An 18511-nucleotide genomic window follows, 5' to 3' on the forward strand; every position below is an offset into this window, starting at 1 on the left:
TAGCTTCTGAAGGCTCCGAAGGAACTTCGCCAGATGCATTTGCCGGGCAGAAAGTTCCCCTCTTCCGCTAAAATCTGTCCTATAGAGAGCAGTAGCACTGTCAACTATTACCAGAGCAAACCTGTTAACGCATAAGATTAAAGCTTAGAAGTAATTTAGAATGCACCCGAAAGAAATAGCAGGAGAGTCTGATTCTGACACGCCAGGATGCAGATATGCTGGAAGTTTTAATTCTCGCGTAGTTTTTTCAAGTAAAATTAACTAGTTGGATGGATTCAAATCAGATTCTCTAAATTTCTAAAGGAGAAGAAAGCAATGAAATACTATAAGGAAAGCAGCAACATGTTACATTAAAGCATGCAATTAGATACCAACAGTTGTCACCAACGATATTTATTCTGTATTTAACTTCTGTATCTTTGCTCAACGTATTGAAAAAGCTACTCTCATTTAAGCACTACAATACTTGAAACCAGACCCCCCAAAACTGCAGGTCACACCTTGTTTCCACCATCATTGAAGCAGCTTCAAGCAGAAGTCGTGATTGATGATCAGTGTTATATGCTCTAGCATAGGCAACATTTTCCAATACATCAGCTCCATTTAGTCCAAACCTGCATCAATCAGCATCAATGTGACATCAGTATTGGGTGCATCCCACATGAAGTAGGCATTACGTGTCAAAAAAAATGCTATACCTGTCTGCTATTTGTAAGAGTCGCTGTGGTCTAAATGTACCCTCTGCATCAATGTACATTGCTTTGCCCTCAGCACCTCCTTGATCAAGTGGCAACTGAAATGTCAAGAAAACAAATGATATTTAAGGTAATGCAATGACTGAATTACATTGCTAATTTTCATTTTCTAGTTTGCAACATGATATTTCATTTCCCCCTTGTTTAAGTCAAAATATAAAAACAAAGTATGACGCAATGTCTATATGTGTCCTCCTAAATTATGTTAAGACTACTTATTCACGACGCACTTGCATGACAGCTAATACCAAAATGAAAAAAGCACTTACTTGGCAAGTGACACACAGAGTATGACACAACTGAGTCTTCCCTGATCGAAATTCACCATATAGCTCAGTTATAGATCCTGTCTCTATCCCTCCTGGAAGAAACAGCGGCGTAAGGTCATGATCCATTAACAATGAAAAACGTGAATTTATCAACAAACTAGTGAAGCTGACATCGAATAAATTCAATTTTTAACATGTCTTACTCCTACCTTCCAGTATCTTGTCTAGCTCTTCTGATCCTGATGTTATTTGAATAATTGCAAGCCTCTGGGAATGAAGTTGGGCAGCACTAGTGAAACCCAACGGCACCAATTTAGAAGCTGTCAACAAAAATGAGAGAACAAACATATAAGGGCCAATATTGGAAGGAGTTATCGAAGGAATCAAATCGGGGATGCATGCCTGCTTCAATGATCTTATCAACTTTAGCGTCACTGATTCCTTTAATCTGCAGAAGGTCCTTTCTAGGAGAGAAAGCCACAGATTCAACCGTACAAAGACCGGCATCTTTAAGTTTCTTGACGTCGGTAGCAGATATGCCCGATGCCTAAGATTACGATTAAAAGGAAAACTGTCAAATCGGAGCGGAACAAATTTGCATCACGAGGATTTTTTTTTTTCTTTTTAATAAGGGGAGAACGGCTATTTAACCATGATCAAGGCAACACGGTTATTCCGCAATAGAAGATGGTATGAGAGAAGAAAGCTCATGACAGTAATAGAACAAATCGGACCTTAGAAACCAAAAAAGAAATTTTTTCGAGAGACCTCATAGAGATGGCAAGACGAACAGAAAAGATAACCAAGAACCCTAATGTTGCTAACAAGAACACCTTATATACCGAAGACTCTCATGTGGGTATTATTATTAGTTGGGAATTGAGGTATCAATTTAGGCAAAAGGCATTCTTGATTCTTAATTTATTTTCTTTTTTTAAAAAAAGAGCTAAGATTCATTACGTTTTGAATATGTCGATCACCTGAAGCTCTTCAACGGATAAAGGGCCATGTTGTAACTCTTCAGCTGCTTCCTCCCGTTGGGCCTCCTTTTGGTGCCTTTGCTGCTCCATTTCTGACCAAGACTCAAACTCTTCCCGAGCTCTTTAGAGAGAGAAGCAAAGAGAAGAGAATGAGACTGAGAGGAAGACGCAGCTCACGAATTGTGCAAAGTGGAAGAAAGACCGAATGCACATCGATGGAGAAAAGAAGAGGGGAAATGCCGTCTTTTCAAAAGCGCACAACCGGCGCCAAAATATTTGGCTTCCAGTTCAAACAAAGCTTTCCGAAGAAGCTTTTTTTTTTTTTTTTGGAGTGCGTTGGTTGATCAGTTGGGTCCACGATCATTAGCAATAGGGAAGGCCTTACAAGTTACCCACAGCGCCCGCTTATTGAAGAAGATTGAACTTCGTGCAAGGCCGCAAGCGAGCGTTTCATACCCGCTTTAGCCCACACTACAATCTCAGATAAGTTGGCCCAAGCTGGTGCGTTTTATTTTCATATATACTTATTTGGAGGGCGAGGTTTTTCATTATTCAGCTTTCTTTTTTTTTTTAACCAGAATCAGTTGACAGCTTTGATTGAAAAAAAAAAGAAGAAGAAGAAGAATCAGAAGAATCCTTTTGCAGCTTCACTATGATCCTTTTGACCCTTCCACCGAATAATATGTTTACGAGTGTCCCATTAGAAGAGAACAGGATGAAGGGCTAAAAACAAACCCGAGAGTTGTATGCTGGCACAACTAGTGTAAATTTTGGCGTACGTCACCACGTCCATTTGTCCGCATTATTGGGCCAAGCGAACGACAACCGTTTTAAAAAGAGAAACTATAAAGAAACAAAATTTCGCACTTACAAACTCAATGAAATTGAAGTGCAATGATAACGTTTGTTAATTGGATTCATCTTCAACGAGAGACAGGCGACAACTGATACTTTGGCAGAGATCGTACTCCATGGATCAAACTAATCAACGAGAAACATAAGAACTGTTCGTATTATTTGAAGTTACCTTGAATCGTTTTGGTGAACGTAACGCAAAATTTTTCGACTCAACCATCACATGCAGGAACATACTTCAACATAACAATTTGCACATTTATCAAAATGGCGATCGAAACAGCAAATAATGGCTAGTAGTGCCGATGGATGGATTGAGCACGCACGTACATAAGAACCAGACTAGACCCCACCACCGTAGTACAGTGTACTGCACCATCGGTTTATGCTACTCAGTTATACAAACCTCGTTGAACTGGTACGTTGATAGCAGAGATCCAATTACCAGCCAAGAAAGAGTCCACGGTGAAGTTGCTAGCCTCTTCCCTTGTGATCTTCTTGTAGCCGGGCCACTTCACTCTATTATCAGTATTCGAACCTGCTCCAGTATTGTTGTACTCAGCATAGAACAAAGTTTTGAGTGCAAAATCTCCTTCCCATTCCATCCACCCTTCAGGGGCGATGACGTCGTCGATCTCAGATTCCATGACAATGGTTCTCGAGTACTCCTTCCATGGCCGGCCAAGGTAGCTCTTGAACTTGTCTTTCACGGAGGCAAGTGAATCGTCGGCCTTGATCTGGCAGCTTTGCAAAACAATGGCAGTGGTTTCTCGTGGGTCCATTCTGCCTTGAGCTGTCACTATGTTTTGCTGGTTGTCTAAGGGTTTCCTTATGTTCATTATGCAGTTTTGGAAGATGGCGGCTGCATCGCCGAAGATGAAGTCCACGGTGCCGGAGATCACACAGCTCCGGTAGAATTGCCTGTGGGCTAGGGCGTAGAGGGTGTCTTGGTACCCTTCGAAACGACAGTTCACAAATACCGCACGATCTCCTTGCACTCTTGCTGCTACGGCCTGGTGCTTCTCTGGACCTGCTGTATTTCTGAATCCCATTGCTTTTCCTAAAAATCCATCTGCTTCTACCGCTGCAGTATCATCACCAAATGCAAATTTAGCCTATATACATTAACCGATGTAATGGATTGCAATACCTATTTCCCAGCAACTAAGTATAAAATCATGAGGTTCTGAGATACAAGGTTTTCGAAATCTTACCAAATGATGCAGTTTGGAAGGTCCTTACTCCATCTACGAAGTTCTTGTTGCCGGTGATAATGCTTTTTTGCGATCCATCACCGTAAAGGGTTAGGTTTACCATTCGCCCTTCTATCAGTACAGTCTCATCATATGTTCCTGCTTTAACATAAACCACATACCTACATTTTCGCAGTGCAAATAAGAAGCCTTACGTGAGCAACCAATAACCATAGCACAAATTGTGCAGTAAATTTCCAGCAGATTGCGTTCTCTCTCTCACACACTCTCATGGATTCAATATATGTATGTATAGTTCAATATAGTTAACGCGGATTCATTCATTAGCATGACGAAGCTATAAGTGCATGCATGTGTGTGTGCGTATATATACCGTCCATCGTATTTTTGTGGTATAGCTTTTAGAGCTTCAGAGATGGTTTTGAAGTCTCCACTGCCATCGCTGGCCACGGTGACGTTAGGTGTAGGTTTATCATCTGCCGCCTTCAACATCCTTCGATCTTCATCGTTCATCCACTCTGGAAGACCTTTATGATCATCGGACGACAACAAGTGACGGCTAGCACCTTCCTTTAGTGCCGAAGAAACCACGGAGCCTAACTGCGATAGAATGGCAAGAGTATTGCTAACATACTCCGTTGAATCCTGAAATGCACTCTGCATTTCTGTCTTCAGTTTCCCTTCAGAAAACCCATCGAGGCAGGCTCCCTGGAACGAGATAACCGCACTTAGCCAACTGTTCAAATCCGAAGAGGAGGACGTCAGCTTGTTCACGTCAACTGATCCAACATGTGAAGATGAATTCGCTAGATCGTCTTTCGCGCGATCCAAAAGTTTCTTGCAATCCTCGTAAGCCCCTTTCTCTTTGTCGGTTTGAAAGTTGAGGTCTTTGGTTTTATTTATGGCCTTATTGACCTCGTCCTGAGCGACACTAATGGCAAGCTTAAGGACGTCTTTTGGTTGTGCTAGTTTCGGATCCTTTTTAACTTCCTTGGTGAGACTTGTCTCACATTTGTCCTGATAGTCGGTGGAACTGCAAATGGCCTTCACGAGTTTCTCTGCCACAGAAATCTCGCCGGAGCTACTGTGTGAACTCGTTGGGGAAGAAGATGATGGGGATTTCTTGTTATGGTCATTGACTTCGCTCTCTTCTTCAGTGTTATTGCTGACGATTACGAAAGCGGCTGCTCCTATAAGACCAATGACGACGATGGTGCAAACTGCGCCTATGGCGATTCTGCGCTTGAGCTTCTGTTTCCTGTCATTTTTTCTTTTCTCGGTGATGAGATCGAAGTCTTGAAACGCCATGGTATGGAAACTAAAATGATAAAAGAGGAAGAGGAAGAAGAAGAGAGGAGGAGGAAGAAAAAGAAAAGAAAAAAGAAAAAAAGAGAACGATCTATCTAAGGCAGAGAAGAGTCTCTCTGCCTTAGGAAGAAGCCAGGCACAGGGTGGGAAAAGAGAGGGCGGGGAAAGGTAAGAGAGGTGGCGTTTAATTTTAGTAACGTTAATTAATTCCTTTCCCTCTTCGTTCTTGGTGTTTGATCCTTTGGAATTTTAACGTTGGTAGTTTGTTGGTGGGAGATTAAGGTGGTCCGGACGAGAGGCATTTGAGGCATTTCTATTTGTGGTACTACGTGAGTTAAGGTCTTCCAACAATGTTCGAGTTTCTCGCTAAGTTCTCTTCTCTGCCTCTTCTCTTCCTAATCGATCAAACCAACTTTGAAATCCTTTTCGTCCCTTTTTCTTAGGACTGGGAGTACCAGAAAATAGAAAGAAGCATGCAAGTTAACCCCCAACGTTGCGTACGTTTCTCCTTAAAATGATCCATCAGCAAGGACCTTCTTTCTCTTAATTACATTCCTATGCCCAGTCGTCGTTAGGCAAATGTGTTTCGGCTATCAACCAATTATCTTTCTTAGATCTGTGTTTGAAACAGGACTATTTGTTTCGTTCATTATTGTACTATGTGGACAAACATTATCTAAGTATATGTGTGGGAAAATTAGAGAGAAAGAACTGGATGGAGAAAATTATAAAAACTGTAATTATTTAAAATCATCATATCATAAATCACGCCACATGAATGTTCATGGATCTGGCTCAGCTTTCCCTATAAATATGTACCAAATTTCTCGCTCTGGATTGTTCGAAGATCCATTCTCATGACATATAACGTCAGTATAACGTGACATAAGTTTATTCTTGCCTTTTTATTTAAATATATATAAATATAAATATACAAAATGTATGAGGTATATAGATGAGTCATTTCAAATAGACAGTCATATATAATATATATATATATATATGTAAAGAGGTGCATGCACTGCATAAAAGATGCTACTTAATTGCTGCACTGCTCAAATTATATTATCAATATCGTGCTAATTATATTATATTGTTATTATATCTGGAATGTGTTAGAGTCCTCTCTTGAATTTAACTTAATTTGAACAAGTTAAAAACAAAGGACAATTTTTTGTATACTTGGTCATCCATGTGAATTGTGAATGTGGCCATGTTTCAAACTAATTAATTAAAGGAATTTTAATCTTGCAATGTTCCTATAAATTATCAAATTTTCCTCTTTTATTCTGCAATATATAGTGCCACTCAAAAGCAGCCTCTCCAGGCCACGACGAGAACATTAATATATCACATAATTACCAGCCAATCTAACTGGTATATAGGGTCAAATCCCAGCATCATAAGGGACCGAAGTTGACTGAAGCCAAGCATCACCCATAATGAACTGAGAAACCGTAAAGTTATAAGCCTCCTCATACTCCATCACATGGTACCCAACCCAATTCACCCTGCCACCCGTACCCGAACCCGGCCCATAATTATTATACTCTCCATAGTACAGAGTCTCCAAATCATCGCCATCGGCATCAGACCAGTCCGTCCACCCCTCTGGGTCCACGAAATCATCGATATAAGACTCAAGGTACACTGTCCGAGAATAAGGCCTCCACGGGCGTCCGAGGTAGCTCTTGGAGCTGCTAGAGTTAGTATATAGGTCTTCGGTGGCAATGACGGAGCAATTCTGGATTGAGATTCCGGTGTCCTCGTCCGGTGAGTCTCGTGATTGAGCTGTGATGACGGTGAACTGGTGAGGCATTGGCTTTCTCGAAACGATGTCGCAGGCTTGGAAAACGACGGCGGCGTTTCCGAAGATGAAGTCTATGGTGCCGTAGATGTCGCATTCTCGGTAGAACTGTCGGAAGGAATGGACGTAGAGGGTGTCTTGGTAGCCATAAACGGCGCATCTGTACAGCGTGGTTAAGTCTGCGTTTACTCTTAACGCTACTGCCTGGTGCTTCTCCGGCCCTGCGCTATTTTCTATCGCTATGTCTCGTGCCAGAAAGCCATCACCGGACACAGCTGAAGACAAAATGATCTCACTTGTTTAGATAATTCAAAATATGCCCATCTTAAGTACTCCTCCGGTCCTAATTATAAGATCCAATTGACTTATTTGAGGAGATTAAGGAAGTAAGTTAAGTTGGTTATTTATAATAAATAAGTGTTGTCATTCCTAAAATATCCTTGCTAATTAAGTATATTAGCTAAAACTATAATTATTAGAAGGATTATCTTGGAAAAAAATACATAAATATAAGAGACAAAATGAATTGGGTCTTATAATTAGGACCAAATAAAAAGTCAAATTGGGTCTTATAATAAGGACCGGAGGAGTATATGACATGAAATTAAGAAAACTGGCACTGTTGTGTTGATGAATCGGCTCTCACTTGTTTAACGTTGGTATGCCTTTCATTGATTAGGATTTGAGCTCAGATACTAAAAGCAAAATCCCCTGATAGGTATTAGGCTTTAAGAATAATTAATGCCATCTCTGTACGATAGTGGCAGTTTATCAAACGAGTATCGTGATGCCTCCTAGCGTTCTGCAAGAAAAGTCTGGGTTTTCATGGTGTCGTCACTGTTCATGAGAATGATGGGGTCGCAAAGTACCCTTAAATGTCATCTTCTTTCTCTTTCTCTGTTTTATGAAAACTTGCAAGGCTCCAACTAATAAAATAAAGACGAACAATCTAATATACTTAATGGATAATCAGATAGATAATGACCCCCGTGATTCTTCTGAAAAAGGGTCGGCTCAGAAACTAAGGACAGAGTTGGAGAAAAAAATGAAAAAAGAAAAGAAAGTACGGGGCGAAATTAATAAGGAATCTAAATTGTAAACTCTGAAGTGTTTACCTAAAGTTGCAGATCTGAAGGTGGTCCACCCATCGCCCACGCTTCTGTAACCAGTAACGAGGGTGACATCGCTTCCATCTCCAAGCAGAACAATGTTGGTCTTGTCACTTGGGATCTCCACATTTTCCTCGTAAACCCCTGCCTTCACATATATCACTGTCCTGTACAAGCTATTACTGGGAGCATAGTTCACAGCTTCAGTAATGGTGGTGAAGTTCGCAGTTCCATCCGCCGCCACCACAAGCATCTCATTTGGATTGTTTTCTTCCCCATCCAAGATCCGACGGTCTCGCCTCTTCAGCCACGCCGGAGCTCCCAGCAAACGACGCCTATTCTTATGGCCTCTGGAACCTCTAAAAGCTGGTGGTGAACAGTGACAATGATACAGAATAAGATTATCGGACTTAGACAATCATACTCACTGTGTGAGATTGTGGATCACCTGGCTTAGGGAGCATGGACAGAGAGTTGCTGACATGTTTGTAAGTTTTAATGGTAGAGTCCACGAGAACAGGCTTGAGAGAGCCGGAAGCAGAGTCGAGACCTTCCAAGCAAGTGTTCTTGTTGGTCATGGCGGCGCTGAGGTAGGCCCTAGAATCGGCGAGCTTCCGGGAAGAAGTTGGCGAATTACGAACTCCAGAGAGTGATCTTTTGAGGGAAGTCAATGTTGAAAGATGAAGCTCCCTACAGTCTTGAATTGACCCTTTCTGCTTCTCCACGAGGTTCAAACCAGAACCGCCTCCTGCATTGTGGAATAGATCCGAGAGCTGGGTGGCTTCGGAGATGGCAACTTGCAGAGACTGAAGCAGATAGTTGAGGATGTTTGGGCTAATGCTGATTGAAATGCCGAGCTTCAAAGAATCGAAGCAAGCTTCTGGGTATGGAGTGGTTCTGCAGAAAGATCTAATGGAAGTGAGATTTGGGTGAAGTGTTGTTGTAGGAGAGGCCCAGGTCTGTGTGAGGAAGATTGGGAAGAGAAGGAGGAAGAGTTTGAGAGTCGAGGAAGCCATGGGAGTGAACTCGAGAAATCAAGAAATTTTGGTATTTGAAGCAGTGAAGCAAGTTGGTACTTGACTTGTTGGAGGTTAATTAACTATGAATTAATGATGTACTACTAGAGGAATAAAAGAAGGGGAGGAATAGGACAAAGCAGCTCTTTAATGGGAGGCCGACCACGACGAGACACTGCAGCGTGAGCCATTGCCCTCTCTGATTAACCTTGGAACCGTCGAAGTTGTCTCGGCTAGTAGGGCACATTGATAGTGAGTTTTTAGATATTGGCATATTGCATTACTTAATTAAAAATATATATAAACTTCTTATTATTATTACTATGAACATATTATATGGTAGCATATGGGAATGTGTAATACCTATACTTTTTATTTAATTCTTATAATTAAAGAGATAAACATTAAGTGGTTTAAAATTACAAGTAGAGTTAAACCGTCAAGAATCTCTTAATTTGATAACACCCCACACCTCCTCTCACATAAAGGGCCTGTTTGGGTATCCCAAAACCGTGGTTTCAGAAGCACTTTTCCGCAAAACGAGATAATCCCCTCCACATATTTACTTCGTAATCCGTAAAAATACTTCTGAAACCATGGTTTGGTTTCTATCCAAACACACCCAAAATTGTGGATTCTACGCCATCAAAGTGGCCAAAATGGGATGCGTGAGTGGTCCCCATATGGGGGGACGGGTTTAAATTCGCGGGAAAAAAAAGGGGAGAATTAGAATAAAAGACCTATAGAATAAAATGTTTATTAAAAAAGACCATAAAAATTAGAATTACTTGAAAGGACCAAAATTAAAAATATTGATTCTAAAATAACGAATTATCTCTGTCCCTCCTCCATCTCTCTCCGTGATTTTTTCACCATTAATGTAGTAGTAGTTGTTCCATTCCTTCCCTACTATTTTATATTGTTAGGTATTTATTTCAAAATAATGTAATTACATTTTCCCACAAGTTTTTCAAAAAGTTGGAACTTCCCTAAGCTCTATATACACAATTTTTTTTGTTATTCATACTCAGAATTTGCAATCATTAATAACATTATTATTACAAGATCTTCAAGTTTTCTTGTCGCAAATGATAACATTTAAAACTATTTGTTACTCACAGTCCGAAATTCAACATTTGATGGTTTTTCAATTTGGTATAGAGTGAGATGCAACAGTTGATGGAAAAGAAAAATAATTAAAATTTCACCCAAAAAACCTGAAATGTAGTAAGAGAGAAAATATAAGAGGTCTAGTTATTATGGATGATTTAGTATTTTTAAAACTGTATTTTAATTTTTAGTCTTTTAAAATAATTACGATTTTTAAGATCCTCTAAAGTAAATATTGTCTTTTCTTGATCCTTGGCTCTAATTCTCCAAAAAAAAAAAAGGATGAAACTCATAGCTTTCCGCTAATGAGGAAGTTTTTATGCTATTAACTTGCAAGATCATTCATTTATTTTGTGAGTATTTTAGTAATTAATTTTAGCCATGGCTCCGCATATGATATCTTAATAATGTTATTAATATATAATTTATGGCAATAAAAGTAATACGAATATAAATTATCAAGTAAGATTTATCCAATACACAAGCTAAAGTGTTGATAAAATATACTACTCTTCTCATCCTTAATATAAGACTTATTTAACTAATTTGATTAGATTAAGAAATTTAGGTAAGTTAGTTAATTATAAGAAATATGACATGTTTTTCCTAAAACACCATAATCATCTTTCTTAATATCTTCTTTTCCTCAATTATGGTTAACGGAATATTCATAAGGATAATTTAGGAAAAATTGATAAATATAAGAAATGGGTCTTATATTTAGAACTAAAATCAACTCAACAATTAGGTCTTATATTAAAGATCGGAAGAGTACTATAACAATAATTTTTATCTGGATATTTTTTTCCGAAAAAAGAAAGATGTACCTGATAAATTGTTATTAAGGAGGTACCTAGAAGGCGCTGTAAATACCAACAATGAACAGGCGTGGCGGATGATAACGCAAGGCAAAGGAGAGTCTTTTTTTTTTTTTGGAAGGTATAGCCCCTAACAGTGAAAATGAGACAGGAGGCTTCGGTGACCTACAGCTGCTATAGTAATAATAACAGCAATTTCTAAAGATATCCACTATATTCATTCGATATAGGCTGACTTGGACTCATAGAGGTTAAGTAGCAACTTGTGTTTGTAAGCTGAAACGGCACTATCCGATTACCCCTCCGTGTCCTCCTCAGTTTCAGAAGCATTCCCTTGTTTGGTAACTACCCAATTTCTGTCACTGCCAGTGGGTAATGTGTCAACCTCCGCCCCAAACATCCCTCCGCCTTACTTGCATCCGCCCTTACTAACTTATCCAAGATAATTTTTTATCCTAAATATAAGATCATGATTCATTTTATCTCTCATATTTATGTATTTTTTTAAGGTAATCCTTTTAGTAATAGTGGTTCTAGACAATATACTTGATTAATAATGATATTTTAGAAAAGACAACATCTATTTATTACAAATAACTAACTTAACTTATGTTCATAATCTTCTCAAATTAGTCAACTAGCTCTTATATCTAGGACATAAAGTAGTACTCCTCCAATTCTTAATATAGGACCCAATTATTGAGTTAGTTTTAGTCCTAAATATAAGACCCATTTATCATATTTATCAATTTTCTCTAAATTACCCCTATAGAGACTCTCTCAACCATAATCAAGTAGTAGAAGAAAAGGAGGTATTAAGAAAGATGATTATAGTATTTTAGGAAAAACATGTGACATTTCTTATAATTACTCCTCCGGTCCTTATTATAAGACCCCATTTGACTTTTTATTTGGTCCTAATTATAAGACCCCAATCCATTTTGTTTATTATATTTATGCATTTTTTTCCAAGATAATCCTTCTAATAATGATAGTTTTAGCCAATATACTTAATTAGCAAGGATATTTTAGGAATGACAACACTTATTTATTATAAATAACCAACTTAACTTACTTCCTTAATCTCCTCAAAAAAGTCAATTGGGTCTTATAATTAGGACCAGAGGAGTAACTAACTTACCTAACATCATTAATTTAATCAAATTAGTTAAATGAGTCTTATATTAAAGATCGAAAGAGTATTAATTTAACTAGCATCTTCAATCTACTTGAATTAATCAAATTGGCAATGTAACATAAAAAGACTGCATAAACAGGATACACACATGACAATAACATTAAAAGAATTGATGTACAGTAAAAGAAGTATAATGGAAAAGAGAAGTGAGGAGATAAATTAAAAGCGAGCACATCCTAGAGAGAGATCGAACGCCTAACCGAATCAGAATGGCTCAATTGAGTTTTCAGTGAAGGACGGTATAATTTAAAAAACCAGGACAAAAAACAACAAATATGCGTATGCGAGAGAATTATTTACTTTTCTCTCAGATAGTGTTTATACTTCATTTGATAGCGATGATTTTATACCATGCAATTAGAAAACTCTACGATGTTATTATGGCATTCCGTAACCTTCACGTCGTGAGTTTAAGCTTTTAATTACAAATAAAGGACACCATTGTTGACTGATTAAAGGTTAATTTTTGGCCAAACGTATGTAGTCGGTGGCTTTGGGCATTGAGCTTAAATTCTTTTATCCAAAAAGAAAGAGACTAAATTCCTACTAATTAATTATTACTGGTTATAAACTTCATGATAATGAGCATTGGATCATGAAAATAATTTTCCAATATTAATGCTTGAGAATGTGTGTGTGTGTGTGTGTGTGTGTGTGCATATATCAGATAGAAGAGAAAAACAATGACGTAATTTTCGTATATTCAACCTTTATTTCCCCCCTCTCCTATAACAAATTTTGGAAGATATCTATAAATGCAAAAAAAAATCTCGTAATATTTTCGGGAAAAAATAGCATATTTACGTGTCCACCGTGCATATTCCATTTGTGTATTGAATCTCTCTCTCTCTCTCTCTCTCTCTCTCTATATATATATATATATATATATATATATATATTTTGAATAAGCTAGGCTAAAGTGCAGCCCGTGAATCGGTATATATACAGAATCCATAGATACAAAGAATATAAACCTTTTCCCGATATATCTGTGACTGTGGCCCCACACCTCTACACAGATGGCTAATCATTCTAAGTTTATATAAGTGGATTTGCTAATTATATTAATTAATTGAGGATTAAGGTTAGTCCCTTTCACATTTTTATAATATGGCGTGTTTACAAGCGTAATCTTTCTCCCTCGAAAGTATGTTTTATCAATATAGAACGTCTGCAAGTTGACCCCTTGACAGATAATACTGCTTCCGGTACTTAATATAAAAACTAATTAATTAATTTGAATAGATTAAGAAAGTTTGTTGAGTTAGTTATTTATAATAATTATATGTTGTCTTTTCTAAAATACTCTTACTAATAATGTATTAGCTAACCCTATCATTAGATTGAATAACTACTATATGGACTATTTTGGAAAAAATAGATAAATATGATAGGCAAAATAGATTGGGGTCTTATATTTAAAACTAAATAAAAAGTCAAACTAGTTCTTATATTAAAAATCGGAAGTATTATTACGAGGCAAAGTTAGAATTAATGTGCATATTGTCACCTCTTTGTCCTGAATTGAAGTTCACCAAGATCTCACATGCTCAGATTCTTTTTCCAAAAATATTTTATAATTTTTATAACAATAAATATTTATTTATTTTTTAAAATGTTCATGCATGTACTTGAACAGGCTCTCTCTTATCCGTTCACACGAATAAGGAAAAAACTGAACAGAAAGAAACGAGTCCCGTATATGAACAGATAGCTGATAATAGTGTTTCAGTTAACTGATCATTTTGTTTCTTTCTCTTTAAATATGTTTCATTATTGATGGAATTTTATCAACTTAGCCAAATTTTTCAGAGATATATTATTCAACAACAAATGCTGCGTTATTGTTGCCCTAATTAGAGCTGTGATTTCTTTGTCCTCTTTCTTGCAGTGACAAAGAGCAGGTTCAACTAACAAACTTAGCAAGATCGATTAAGTTAATCTTCTTGCGAAAGAATGTTGATGTATTATTAACAATTTAATATATAATCTAATTAAATATTTAGAAAATACTTTCCTGAGCTCCATCACTTATATACTTCTAGTAGTATTAGATTTCAAGCCCGCACAGTCTGTTTGGTTTAAATTTAAAAGTACTTTTCACTCAAGGCAAAGTATTAACCATTGGGCATAGAGATTAAGCCAGCCCAAATCCTTCTCTGGATTTCATGGTTTCTTCTTTTGACCAGATCATAGTTTCAAACTTGGGACTTGGGTGAGAAATATTATGAGGTCCGCTATAATCAATTTGGATTAATATATAATTTTATTGCATATGCTATTAACTATATTCATTGATTATTGAATTCGGGGTTTCGATTTGGAGAGGTAAGCTTCTCAAAATTCAACTCTGCACTCCAACCTAGTCCGATTATTTGGATCACGCCTCAATATTCTGATTACATAATTAATGCCAAGTCACTAGTGCTAGCTGGCCAGTTCCTTAAATGATACAATTTCTATAACTATGATACTCCTCCGGTCCTTAATATAAGACCCATTTAACTAATTTGATTAGATTAAGGAAGTTAGGTAAGTTAGTTAATTATAAGAAAATTGACACATTTTTCCTAAAATACCATAATCATCTTTCTTAATACCCCCTCTCTCTTTTACTTAATTATGGTTGATGGAGTATTTATAGAGGTAATTTAGAGAAAATTGATAAATACAAGAAATGGGTCTTATATTTAGGACCAAAACTAACTCAAAAATTGGGTCCTATATTAAGGACCGGAGGAGTATATAGAGTACCTTTTAATAATTATACGTGAAAACTTTTTTTGTAAGGACCTACATTTCTTTTGAAATAAAAACACATAAGTATCGAATTAAAAGTTTAAAAAAAGTATATGGAAAATGATTTTCCCATTTATAAATAACTACCAATTGCTAGTGCTTGAAGGGCTGGAGTTTATTAAGTTGATCCAAACAGAAAGCAATGCTAGCATATGGTAAGATTGATTTAACCAACCATGATTATCTCCAAAAACAGAAACTTTTTGAACAATCAAAATAACACCCGCCAGACTCATCATCAATACTTCTGCATGTATTCTTAAATCTCCTTTGTTTCTTACCCTCCTTTTTTTCTATATATAGCCATTTAAACATAAGCAAGTACAATATAACAATTAGAAACAAGATATCACCAGAAAGTCTGTTTCTTTCTTCAACCATTTAAACCAGCTGTGAAAATTACACCTGTGTGAGGCAGCCATAAACCGCCTTGAATGAAATTGGCCACTGTGAAGGGATAAGCCTGCTTCGCGTCCCTCAACACATGAAAACCTGGCCATTTGACTCGGTTCTCCAGAGCAGCCCCTGGACCACCGTTCATGTACTCCGCATAGTACAGTGTGTCCAAAGAAGAATCATCGCCGTTCCACTCGAGCCACCCTCGGGGGTCCACCAAGTCGTTTATGTAGGTTTGCATGTAAATTGTTCGAGAATATGCCTTCCAAGGCCTCCCCAGGTATGTTTCGGTGGATCCAACGAAAGGAAGAAGGTCGGAATCTGCAGAGATTTCGCAGAATTGGAAGGAGAATCCTGTTGGTTCATGCTGGTCTTTTCTTCCCTGAGCTGTGATTGCGTTTTTCTGTCCTGGAAGCCCTTTTTTGGCTAGAATCTCGCACTTTTGGAACACTACTGTGGCATCTCCGAAGATGAAATCCACTGTGCCTTTTATTCGACATTCTCTGTAGAATTGACGCATTGTGTGTGTGAAGAGGCTGTCTTGGTACCCATAGATGCCACAGCGGTAGAAAACTGATAGGTCAGAACCTGATCTCAGGGCCACCGCTTGGTGCTTCTGTGGACCTGCCGTGTTCCGGAAGGTAATGTCTCGTGCTATGAATCCTCTCCCGTTAACGGCTACATATAATGTGCTCATTAGGGAAAAAATGAGAAAGGATCAAACTGATAAGCTGCAGAGTTCTTATTCTTAATAATCTTTAATTATATTTAATAATACTATGTGATATCAAGGTTATGTAATAGTCTAATAGGACAAAGAAGGGGTTTCTTTCGAGTGTTATAATTGCAGTACGTACTCCGTTTTGAAGCTTTATTATAATCAGTTGGTTGGAGACTTGGATTATGTTAGTTAAGCAAGGCCCTACTTACCGTTGGATAAGGCCTTCTTCACTTATCAGTTAATGAAGACCCCAACAGGGTTGCTCTAATAACCCAACTTCTTTTTTCTTTTTTCTTTTTTTTTTTTTTGCCAACCTAATAACCTAACCTCATGGTCAAAGGCATCAAGATTTTTTTGTCTTGTATAGAAGAAGATTCTATAAAATCTAGTCTTTATGCTTTTCATGCCAAGTTAGAGAGATCTGGAGGGAAAACAATAGGGAAAGGACAGAGCTTTAATTTGACGACTGGAAATATGAAAGTTCTTACCGAAAGTAGCCGATCGGTATGTGGTCCAACCGTCGATGAAATTCCGATTACCGGTGATAAGAGTGGCATCCATGCCTTCACCGATCATCATGATGTTCCATTTCTTCTTCTTGATCTCCACATTTTCTTTGTACACGCCCCTCTTCACGTATATCACAAAACGTTTCATGCTATAATCAGGGGCTGCTTCTACTGCATCTGCAACTCTAGTGAAAGTCCCAGTTCCATCTGCTGCTACTACAACATCCGCATTAATCTTACTTGACTGTAGGATCTTCTGATCCCTTGGTTTGATCCATGAAGGGAACTGTACATTGCTCGTAGGGAAGTCGTCCGGACCATGATGAACCTGGGTTAAGAGTTGCTGGATCGATGAGATCATTTGGCTTAGAAGAGATGATACTAGATTATCTACAATGCTATTGATTCCTTCGAACCCTTCCATGCATGTCTGTGGGTTTGCAAGTGCAGCACTCAGCCATGTTCTCAGATCAGAGCCCAAGTTCCCCGTGCCGTTTTTCTGGCCTGAAACAATAGTGCGTGCGTGTGTGTGTGTATTCTCTTCATATTAGTTTCCTTAAAATGGGAATCTTTACGTGACTTTTTAGTTAAAACAAATTAAGAGGGGATCCCCTGTTTTCAAATAACATAGAACAGATGAACAGAACAGAGATATTGATAAAACTTGGATTTGGAAGGTATATAATGTGCGTTTAAGGAATTGTGTACAATCTGATTCAACCACCAAGATATTCGTCTGGTAGAGTTTCAGAATAGACTGAGAAGAAAGTGAAGAAGAAGAAACCCAGATTGAATAGAACTCCCCATACTGCTTTCCACAGACAGATAATAATTCTCTATAGATAGGGAAAAAAAGCTGCATGTCTATTGTCTATAGTATTTTGGCTGACAAGAGAAAGAAAATGGTACCCGCCGGAGTATCAGTAGCAGAGGCAGACAACTGGAGATCATCAAAAGACAAATCGAGCAAGTCGATGCAGTCATTAATGGCATTGGAGAGACGGAAATCTCGTCCATTGGGAAATCTAGAAAAGATGGAGACAACACGCTGCAAAAGACCAATGATTCCTTGAACAGAGTTTCTGAAATCCGAAGAGGAAACCTTCAAGCACTCTAAACCCTTAAGATCACTGCTATGAGCATCACTAATAGGGGCCAACACACCCAGAAGCAGCATCACCAAGAAACTAAACGAAATGGTGGGTGTTCCAGACGCCATTTTGGTTGAAGGAGAAAGGGCCATAAGCGTCTCAGGCTCTTGCTACTGCAACAGTGATTTGTGTTTGTGACTTGGAAAATGCGAATAAATAACACAGTGATGAGGCCTATGTAAGATGGGAGAGAAGGGGAGAGAAATCGGAATATGTTGGTTAGAATGGCAGGTAAGGGAATTAAAGAAGGTTGGAGCTGGAGGTGAAGTTTCATGGGAGAGTCATCGTCTAAAAATAGGTCGGAGTTACAGAACACTAGGATCTGAGGTTTGTGTCTGATTTGCTAGTGTCGACGGTGACCATGCATGTCCCGCTTCAAAGAGGAGAGAAACAAACAATACCAACTAAGACCAATACCTCCTTCTTCTACCAAGCCAAATTCACTGTGAAAACACTGATACGAGTACTTTATATCGGACTCATGTGTGTTTGCGTT

The 18511-nt window shown here is 38.1% G+C and overlaps 4 protein-coding genes across 4 annotated transcripts; all 4 read right to left on the reverse strand.

Moving 5' to 3' along the window:
• Positions 1-3: 3 nt before the first annotated feature.
• On the reverse strand, positions 4-2194 carry LOC114718743 (DNA repair protein RAD51 homolog 1-like; the record flags this gene model as incomplete). The annotated part of the gene is made up of 7 exons (XM_028904165.1): positions 2005-2194; positions 1427-1571; positions 1234-1344; positions 1025-1116; positions 699-793; positions 501-614; positions 4-121 (listed from the first exon to the last, which is right to left on the reverse strand). Coding segments are annotated over exons 1-7 (765 nt in total), but the record flags the coding sequence as incomplete, so codon positions are not given.
• Positions 2195-3251: 1057 nt separating this feature from the next.
• LOC114718730 (probable pectinesterase/pectinesterase inhibitor 13) lies at positions 3252-5381 on the reverse strand. The gene is made up of 3 exons (XM_028904148.1): positions 4447-5381; positions 4074-4234; positions 3252-3943 (listed from the first exon to the last, which is right to left on the reverse strand). Exons 1-3 carry the CDS (start codon positions 5379-5381, stop codon positions 3252-3254), a joined length of 1788 nt encoding a protein of 595 aa, XP_028759981.1.
• A 1283-nt stretch (positions 5382-6664) lies between these two features.
• Positions 6665-9330, reverse strand: LOC114718752 (probable pectinesterase/pectinesterase inhibitor 12). The gene is made up of 3 exons (XM_028904177.1): positions 8746-9330; positions 8304-8663; positions 6665-7463 (listed from the first exon to the last, which is right to left on the reverse strand). Exons 1-3 carry the CDS (start codon positions 9311-9313, stop codon positions 6769-6771), a joined length of 1623 nt encoding a protein of 540 aa, XP_028760010.1. The 5' UTR covers positions 9314-9330; the 3' UTR covers positions 6665-6768.
• A 6281-nt stretch (positions 9331-15611) lies between these two features.
• On the reverse strand, positions 15612-18083 carry LOC114718735 (pectinesterase/pectinesterase inhibitor PPE8B-like). Its single transcript, XM_028904154.1, has 3 exons — positions 17774-18083; positions 16844-17368; positions 15612-16312 (listed from the first exon to the last, which is right to left on the reverse strand). The coding sequence occupies exons 1-3, from the start codon at positions 18081-18083 to the stop codon at positions 15612-15614; spliced, it is 1536 nt and encodes a 511-aa protein (XP_028759987.1).
• Positions 18084-18511: the final 428 nt, after the last annotated feature.

This window comes from Neltuma alba, unplaced genomic scaffold, assembly GCF_004799145.2.
Source record: "Neltuma alba isolate B1F8T4 unplaced genomic scaffold, ASM479914v2 tig00011865_pilon, whole genome shotgun sequence".
NCBI classification, from domain to species: domain Eukaryota; kingdom Viridiplantae; phylum Streptophyta; class Magnoliopsida; order Fabales; family Fabaceae; genus Neltuma; species Neltuma alba.

What these genes read in the sequence shown, in the direction of transcription:
- LOC114718730 (XM_028904148.1), bottom strand. Translation starts at nt 5,381, where the DNA reads ATGGCGTTTCAAGACTTCGATCTCATCACCGAGAAAAGAAAAAATGAC. An exon ending in CCACAAAAATACGATGGACG is followed by an intron (nt 4,235 to 4,446) that starts GTATATATACGC and finishes GCGAAAATGTAG; the next exon opens with GTATGTGGTTTATGTTAAAG. An exon ending in CTTCCAAACTGCATCATTTG is followed by an intron (nt 3,944 to 4,073) that starts GTAAGATTTCGA and finishes ATGATACTGCAG; the next exon opens with CGGTAGAAGCAGATGGATTT.
- LOC114718752 (XM_028904177.1), bottom strand. Translation starts at nt 9,313, where the DNA reads ATGGCTTCCTCGACTCTCAAACTCTTCCTCCTTCTCTTCCCAATCTTC. An exon ending in GTCCATGCTCCCTAAGCCAG is followed by an intron (nt 8,664 to 8,745) that starts GTGATCCACAAT and finishes GTTCACCACCAG; the next exon opens with CTTTTAGAGGTTCCAGAGGC. An exon ending in CTTCAGATCTGCAACTTTAG is followed by an intron (nt 7,464 to 8,303) that starts GTAAACACTTCA and finishes TTTTGTCTTCAG; the next exon opens with CTGTGTCCGGTGATGGCTTT.
- LOC114718735 (XM_028904154.1), bottom strand. Translation starts at nt 18,083, where the DNA reads ATGGCGTCTGGAACACCCACCATTTCGTTTAGTTTCTTGGTGATGCTG. An exon ending in TGCTACTGATACTCCGGCGG is followed by an intron (nt 17,369 to 17,773) that starts GTACCATTTTCT and finishes CTATTGTTTCAG; the next exon opens with GCCAGAAAAACGGCACGGGG. An exon ending in ATACCGATCGGCTACTTTCG is followed by an intron (nt 16,313 to 16,843) that starts GTAAGAACTTTC and finishes CATTATATGTAG; the next exon opens with CCGTTAACGGGAGAGGATTC.